This window comes from Canis lupus, chromosome 3 (assembly GCF_011100685.1).
Source record: "Canis lupus familiaris isolate Mischka breed German Shepherd chromosome 3, alternate assembly UU_Cfam_GSD_1.0, whole genome shotgun sequence".
In the NCBI taxonomy this organism is placed as follows: domain Eukaryota; kingdom Metazoa; phylum Chordata; class Mammalia; order Carnivora; family Canidae; genus Canis; species Canis lupus.
The window spans coordinates 84,606,845-84,615,615 of record NC_049224.1 but is presented as its reverse complement, the minus strand read 5'-3'; the positions used below and the strand labels follow the sequence as shown (position 1 = coordinate 84,615,615).

General features: G+C 50.2%; 1 protein-coding gene across 1 annotated transcript; it reads right to left on the bottom strand.

Moving 5' to 3' along the window:
• Positions 1-218: 218 nt before the first annotated feature.
• On the bottom strand, positions 219-8,548 carry CCKAR (cholecystokinin A receptor). Its single transcript, NM_001012646.2, is given in 5 exon segments — positions 219-751; positions 1,791-1,918; positions 3,827-4,088; positions 7,432-7,683; positions 8,437-8,548. Coding segments are annotated over 5 exon segments (1,287 nt in total).
• Positions 8,549-8,771: the final 223 nt, after the last annotated feature.

Below are 8,771 nucleotides of genomic sequence, written 5' to 3'. Positions count from 1 at the left end.
TACTGGCCTGCTGAGGTGTTTCTGATGGTGAATGTTGCTGGACATGGGCTGCCTGGCATTGCCTAGAGACCAAGTCACGGCCCCACTCTGCTGGAGCTCCCCTGGAACCCGGAGGAAGGAGGAAGAGCAGACCGTGCACAGGCCCCACCGGCAATGACATCTTCCTTCTGGCCCCCCCTCCGCCCCCTGCCTGCTGCCCCTCTGGAGTGGGGTCCCGCTCAGGGGCCCGGGGCCGAGGCGCTCATGTGGCTGTAGGAGTACCTGGACACAGAGGCCCCCGTGGTCCTGCCTTCCTCCTCCTCTCCCGCCTCGCCTCTCGGCCCTGGGGGACCGGGGTGGGGGCAGCAGGGGAAGGTGGCCAGGAAGCCGAGGCGGAAGCGCTTGTTCATGAAGCAGTAGATGATGGGGTTGACGCAGGAGGAGGTATAGGACAGCAGGAGGATGAAGGAAATGGGGGTCCCCGAGAGGCGGCGCTCAGCAGAGGCCGTGTCATAGGCCCGCCAGGCGTTGGCGCTGAAGATGGGCATCCAGCACAGGAAGAAGAGGACCACGATGACCATGAGCATGCGGATCACCCGCTTCTTGGCCATCAGGTTGGCCGTAGAGCTGGTGCTCCTGATGCGGTTGAGCCTGCCGCTGCCGGGGGTGGACAGCTGCCGGAGCTCCAGCCTCCGGCGGGGCCTGGCCTTCTGCAGGTAACAGCCGTCGCCGTCCTCATACCTGCCGCTGCTGCTGGTGCTCGGGTTCCTGTCTGCAGGGGGGCAAGGGACACCCCTGACTGCTGGGGACGGGCGAGGGAGCCTCCCCGCTGCAGCAAGGGGGTCGCTCCAAGCCTGAGCACCCTGGGGCCTCGCTGCCAAGGGTGATCACTGATCGACAGTGGCCCTTTCCTTCAGAGGAAAAGCCACTTAACACTAATAAACCAATGTGGGGCGCCCGGGGGGGCTCAGGGCGCTCGGGTCACGATCTGCGGGTTTTGAGATCAAAACCCACATTGAGTCTGCCTGAGATTCTCTCTCTCTCCCTCGCCCTCTGCCCCTGCCCCTGCTCTCTCTGTCTCTCTCAAATACATATTAATTAAATCTTAGAAAACAATAATATAGGCTCTATCATACACATACTATATAATAAAAGAATCTTCTATGCACGTCAATTATAAGGATCATAATTATTAGATAATGAACACACTCTTCCCCTCCCCAGATTCTCAGGTAAGGCTCCTGCTTGCTCGGTCAGCCTCTGGAATGCGTTTACTGAGAGGCCTGGACAAGGAGCAGGAATCAACCCAGATGGAAGCAGCTCTAGTTGTGGTAAAAGAGCGGAGGGGTGGGGGTGGAGTGAGAAGGGCACCCAGTTGTATCCACAGAGGGGTGGGGGTAAATTTTAGTGGCCAGGGGATCGCAGTGCGTGGGAAGAAGCTAGGTTTTGGGCAACTGCGTGTGACAAAGAAAGGATGGGGAATCGGAGTTATAATTCCCTTCGGTTGCGGAAGGGGTCCCTTTGAACGCAGCACTGCAGAAAATGAGGGATGCCCAACCCTCAGGTGATAATTGGGTACGTGCACATTATGTCATTTTGTTCCACGCAGCACCATTTTGAGGGGAACATATTCACCATTTTACAGATGAGGGAATAGGGACGCGAGGTCTTATGACTGTGCCTTACGACGTAGGGCCTCCTAAGGATACTTGCAAAAATCCCCAACATACACGCTGGGTGTATCTATTTAAGTCACGGGAGACAAGCTTTTGTGAAATGTTGGCATAAACAGAGAGCGAAAAGATAGTTACCCCTAGCAGACTTCTTCTGGATAGCATCAAATTTTATTCCTTGGTAAAGTTCCAAAGAGATCAATCCGTATGCCACCATCATCACAATTCCAGGAATAAGAAAGAGGATGAGTAACAGGAACGTGTGCCTAATAAAATAAAAAGAAAATTCAATAACCATCAACTCTAGTATTTCAGACTCAGACGGGATGGAATAAATAGGGTTCATCTCCATTTTAACTGGTCTGAGCAAACACATTAATTACTAGTATTTAATAGCCTCGGAAATTCTATGTCTGGAAGTTCAGTCATTTGAGGTTGTTCTCTCTCTCTCTCTCTTTTTTTTTTTCTTCAGGTAGTCTCTTATGGGGACGAGTTAGATTGGAAAAGGTTGGTGTGATTCTGTGCCTGAAACACATCTTCATGTAAAACCAATGAGAACGACAACAAAGGGTATGTGAATAATCTCAATAAAGCTGCTACCAAAAACATAATACTTACAAGAGCTTACGCTCACTGAGGACTTACTGAGCAATGTGCCAAGCTAAGTATTATATATAGACTAATATTTCATATATACACATACGTAACATTAGATTTAACTCCCATCGTCATCCTTGTGGTAGGCACTATGATCATAATACCTATTTCACATGTGAGGAAACTGAAATTCATGGGGATTAACTCATTCGTCCCAAGTCACACACCTAGTGGCAAAGGTGCGGTTTGAACCCAAAGAATACGATTCTAGAACAGTGCTCTTCAGCATCACAATATACTATGTGTTGACTCTACAACAAAACCATCAAACGCATACATAGGAATGATGGAAAATCTCCTTGGTTTTGCAAAATCTGGTGTCCCGGCTGTGCCCGACCCCTTGGCACGGTGGCGTTCCCATTCTAGTGCCTGGCCGGGGCAGAGCTGTGCTTTCTCTAAACAGGTTTGATTCCTGAAGCACCACAGCCTTCTTTATGAGTCTGGCCCCTAAATCATTTTTGCCGTCTGGCATGTGTAAGGTTACACGATCAGGCCATAAAATTGTCAGAGGCTCATGGTGGCGGGGCCATTTCTCATTTCAATTGGACATATTTTGATAAGATTCCTTTTCAAGTCTTGGAAATGTTTCTCTCATTTGCAAGATAATTCTGTGTGTGTGTGTGTGTGTGTGTGTGTGTGTGTGCGTATGTTACTCGGTGGAAATAAAAAAAAGAAAAGAAAGGAAGGTAAAGAAGCAGAGATTATCTCAGTTTTGAGCCATTTTTGAGTGTCTAGTTTCCCTGATCCTAAAATAGGCTTGGAATTAGTAAACGTAGTACCCTCTGCTTGTATTTTTTAAGCTATTTAATGACACTTTCATACACATACTCTTATTTGAATCTTACAGCCACCCAATGAGGTAGATTTTAAAAAAACCAGCAACCTGTATTATTGAACCCTTGCATAGACAGAGAACCTGAACCTCAGAGCGGTTACGTGAACTTGCCCAATGTCGGTTGGCTAGTCAGCAAAGAATCAAGTCTTAGATTCGAGCCTGTTTATTTCTAGGGAAGCGTTCCGTGCCAGAACCATAGCTCTTAAAAAGAAAAAAAAAAAAAAAAAGCCCACGTGGGGTTTGGGACTCATTCTCTGCTTTATCTTCAGTTCTTAGGAAAATCAAAACCCCCCAGATCCTCTAGCCGAACCCTCCCCTAGACCATCCAGAGGCATTCTGCTCTGTGGGTGAGCAGAGAGGCTCTGCATCTTCTCGTTTTGTGACCTTGCTCCACTCACTTAACCCCTCCAGGTCTCAGTTGCTTTATCTGTAAAACGGGCCCAATGATAGTACCTACCCTATAGGGTTTTGAGGGGATTAACTGAGTTAATATGTGGATGGCATTTAAAACAGAGACCAGGTGTTCTCTCTCACCATTATCCTAAAGAAGCGGTTACAATAATCCTTCCCCAAATCTCCAGGAAACTGATCCCCCGGCCACTCCAGACAACACATTCCAGTTCCTATAAAAAGCGTGGACTCGAACAAGTCGTATTACACGAATAAACACCACAGGCCTTACCAGGACTGCTGCATCACATCGTTTGGCAGTAGAAAGCGGCACATGTTCGCCGTCTGGTTGTTAGTTTTGGTAAAAGGCACCAGGTTGCTGTAGATGGGGTAGGGAGTCATGATGGTAAAGGACAGGCACCAGGTGGTGGCGATCACCTTCAAAGCGTGGGATTTCGTCTGCCAGACCCGGGACTGTAAGGGTTTGCAAATCGCACCGTATCTTTCCAGAGATATGGCTACCAGGTTAAAGGTGGATACGCTCACCGACGTGCCTGGAAAACAGAGGAGCACTCTTTCTTTGGCTCTGAAATCCAAAGTTTATTTGCACACTAGCTCAGCCATATCTGCTCTGCACAGGTTTGATAACAAGCGACAACACTCAGGGGGTAAGGAAGTATCATGTACCTGTATTTTTTTTTTTAATGATTTATTCCCAGCTTCAACCTGTTTTTTTTTTTTTTAATGATTTATTCCCAGCTTCAAAGAGGACTTAAGGCAGTTAAAGAAATGTCTGTACGAATGCATCTTGCTGCCAATTATTCAAGAAGTTTATTGAATTTCGACTGCAGCCACACTCCTTCTCAGGCTGAAGTTGCTCATTAATCAATAACCAAGGGGGTGAGATGTGTTCCTACCCCGCAGAAGAGGTTTTTGGGGCCACCCAGAGAAAAGCTCCAGTGCGGAGCATAACCTGAAATCAAACTCACCTAGGAGCCCTGGGTTCTCAAGGCCTGGGACCCGGAAAGGTCACTGGGGTCTGGGCGGGAGGCATTAAAACTTTCAGAGAATGTCTAGTACAGACTGTTCGTAAGAATGAAACACAGTGAATTTTTAAAAAGCAGTTTGTCGGGATCCCTGGGTGGCCCAGCGGTTTAGCGCCTGCCTTTGGCCCAGGGCGCGATCCTGGAGACCCGGGATCGAATCCCACGTTGGGCTCCCGGTGCATGGAGCCTGCTTCTCCCTCTGCCTGTGTCTCTGCCTCTCTCTCTCTCTGTGTGTGTGTGACTATCATAAATAAATAAAAATAACAACAACAAAAAAAAGCAGTTTGTCAACAAAGCACATAGTGAAGAAAGGATGAGGGGGGGCACGCCTTTCTGTAACTAAAGGTTGCTCCTGGTGGGGGGACTGGAGCTTCCCGCAGCATTCTGTTTGCTGTTCCGTGTATTGTAGGACAAGCATGTGTCACCGGGGAGAAAGACCTCAGAACACCTCATTTAAAATGATGTGCATAGGCATCGTCAGAGAAGCTTAATTACCCTTAATTTTGGTATTTTGAGCGTGTATACTTATTATCACGTCTTATGCCCTTAAAAGTCCCCTTAATTATTCATCCATGCATTCTGTCAATTTTTTCTGATTACCTTTAGCAGGATTTCTTAAACCTTAGAGTTGATCTAAGTTTGGGAGAAGAAATTCTCTGAAACCATGTCTAAAAATGTTCTTTTCCTAGGGGAAAATACCTACAGTATTCCTTAGAGACTTGAAGGGATTTACAACCCCAAGATTGTTAAATAAAAACTCACATTCTGAGACAGGAGGTCTGTGTTTTCCTACATTTTACCCCAAGGAACTGATGACATTTAGATTACAGAGTGTAGCTCCAAAGACTTCAGGGTCAAGTCTGTGTAATGGGCCCACTCTTATTATAAACCCACCATCAGGTAAGCTTTCTTTTCTTTTCTTTTCTTTTCTTTTCTTTTCTTTTCTTTTCTTTTCTTTTCTTTTCTTTTTTCTTTTCTTTTCTTTTCTTTGCTTTCTTTTTTCTTTTCTTTCTTTTCTTTTCTTTCCTTTCCTTTCCTTTCCTTTCCTTTCCTTTCCTTTCCTTGTTTCCTTTTCTTCTTTCTTTCTTTCGGCTGCCTATGAGGAGCTTAATGAATATTAACTTAATGAATATTAGGAATAGTATTGAGGAGAACACAAAATCAAGGGAAGAATCAAGATCCCCAGATTTAAAAATCCAACAAAACTGTTATGGCATCGCACATAGCTTCAGCACTATCTTGCTTTTCATTTTAGCTATTTTTAAAAACCCTTTGGGTTTTTTTTTTTTTTTTCCAGGTGAAACTCACATCACATAAAATTAACCATTTTCAAGCGGGCACTTCTGTGGCATTTATTACATTTACAGTGTTGTGCAATCACACAAGCACTCGCTTTTAATCTCCTTTCACAGACCCTGGCTAAGACTCTTAAATAATATTATCATAAGATACATATGGGTGGGCCTTGAAAACTGAAAGCCCTCGGGGATGCTGGTAACTATTATTGCTTCATTGTTTACTAATGACCCCTTCCATTTGTGAGTCTGGTTTCGTGTTCAGAGTTCTTGGACAAGGACTGACACTTTCTGGGTTGTTTGTCTGTGGCACACAGATCAGTAATTCATCACCCGTTTTGTCAGGGCTGGATCCCGCTTCCTCCACTGGGGAGAAGGTAAGACTTTGAAAGCTCTCCGGGGTGGCCTGCCCGAGCTGGCCCAACTCAGCGCTGCACAGCTTGCAAGGCTTAGGTCAGAACAAAAAACTCCCCTCCCTCATTTCCCCGCCTCCCCTCCTCCCCGCAGCTAGTTCTCAGGATGGGCAAGGAAAGAACTAGGCAACCTGGCAGACGGGGAGGCCGAGACATCTCTTTGTGCAGCTTCAGGAGAGCTACGGCAGTTGGCAACTGGGGCAGCTTACTCACCCGGCACCGTGGTGGCTTCCGATCCAGGCTCACATCTCTGCCCTGAGGCTTACCTACCACCTGGCTGTCCCTGGGCACATGGGTGACCTCTCTGTGCCTCTGTCCCCTCCTCAGCGAGACTGTGAAGGATGACTACTGTATACCTTGCAGGGTGGGTTGGGAGGTGAGACGGTGGGAGTAAAAGCCCTTTGTACAACATCTGGTGCATAAAAGTACTCAAAAATATCAGCGCTCCTGGTTTTTATTTGTCACCGTCATCATTTTGATTGGCAAAGGCAGCGAGCTGCATATCTCAGCCAACCGGGGTGAGCTTAGTGACCCACAGGCTCTGGGAGCATAGGCAACTCCTCACATAGTGCCAGAAGGGCTCTCTGTCTCTCTGTCTGTCTGTCTGTCTGTCTCTCTCTCTCTCTGTCCAAGAGGGTCTCAGCCCCTTGGGATCAGGCTGGGAAGTGAATCTTGACACAGGCATCGAGAGCTGGGATGCAACTGGTTCTCACCTAGCCCTGGTTCCCTGGAAGGCAGGAGCAGCGACAGAAAGGACCCTCCTCCACCACCCTCACCACCCGCAGAAGCCACGGCTTGGGTTGGGCAGGGCTCCCACCTTCCAGGAAGTGAAAGCATTCTTTTCCTTTTATCTTTCTAGCACAAGCAAGCAAAGCCAACCTCTTCTGCGGTTTCTCTGCAACTCCCTCCGAGAAACTGAGCTCTGCAAACGGACGACCGGGGACTGACTCCCGGGGTGGGGGGAGGTGGGGGGGGGACACAGGAGAATGGACCTACCTTAACACTAGCACCTGCGTCCCCGCACCCAGCCCCACACAGCCAGATGCTTTTTTGGGGTTCTGTTCTGTTTTGGCTCTGGCCTCGCTGAGGCTGCCAGGGGCTTGGGAAGGTCGAGCCCAGCGAGAGCCCCCAGCAGCCACTCACCCATGAAGTAGGTGGTGGTCTTGCAGACGGCGCTCCCGAAGATGAAATCCTTGAGCAGGTTGGGGATGAGGTTGAAGGGCATGCAGAAGAGGCACAGCATGAGGTCGCTGACGGCCAGGGACAGCAGGAAGATGTTGGTGACGGTGCGCATCCTCTTGTTCCGAATGAGCACCGTGATGACCAGCGTGTTCCCCAGCACGCTGAGCAGGAAAATCAGGGAATACAGGAGGATCTGCACAGCCGGCTGCCACTCTGCGGGGGGACGGGGCGAGCCGGGAGGGGACGGGAGCAGAACGTTAAAACCTGAGCACACCAAGTCAACGGCTGTTTCCTGCAGACTCTTAATTTTAATTTATTTTAGGGGCGAGGGAGGGTGGACCCCACCGAGCCCCACTATCCCTCCATTGACAGCACTTGGCCGAAACAGACCGAGGAGGAGCGCACCGAGTGACCCGGTGGCTTCTAAAGGGTCGGTTTGTTAAAGCATCGCCCGGGGCCCCACTTTTTCTTAAGAACAAAGCTTCTCCAGTGACTGGTGGCTGCTTTCTCGCCCAGCTGCTAAGCGTCATTTCCCTTTCATCACTTTTTCACACTGGATTTCCCCCCCAGGAAAGGTGACAGCTAGATGGTGACAGCACCTTTTCTGCGCTGCTGGTAAGTTCCAGCTTTGACACTTGCACGCACACACAGACACACACACACACACACACACCCCGGCTTATTGCACTTCAGCTCCTCCTCCCTTGGCTTTTGCTGATCCCCCCACCCCAGCGCCCGCCACCCCGACCCCGCGTGCCGGGGACCCCTCAGCTCTCCGGCGGGGAGCAATAAGGGCATTTGACTCCGTCCTGCGTTTCGCTCCATCGTCCAAACTTGCGACCGTCTGACTTCGCGCAGCCTTGCCCAAGGGGACCTGGCTCGGTTTTCCCCATCAGCCTGGTCTTGGCTGAGCTCTCCCCCCACCTCATCTCCGGGGAATGGAAAGAGCGGGGGGCCGGCGCCTACCTTTGGCGGCGCGGGGCTGCTCCAGGCAGACCAGGGTCTCGTTCTCGAGCCCCAGCTCACAGGGCGGGGGGACGTCGCTGCCATTCCCAAGCAGGCTGTCGGCCACCTCCATCCTCGCTCGCTGCTGTCCCAGTGCCGGCGGCCGGCGGCCGGTGAGTGCGCACCCTGGGCTCACGCCTCTGGCGCCCGGGGAGCCTGCCCGGGGCGACCTGCCGCCGAGGGGCCGGGAGGGAGGGGTTTCCAGGTGTGGGCTTTTCCAGCCATTCCTGCGGCCGACGTGACTTCCCGCACTGGGTCGGGCTGGGCAAGCGTTGGCTCCCCCAGGGCAGGCCGCG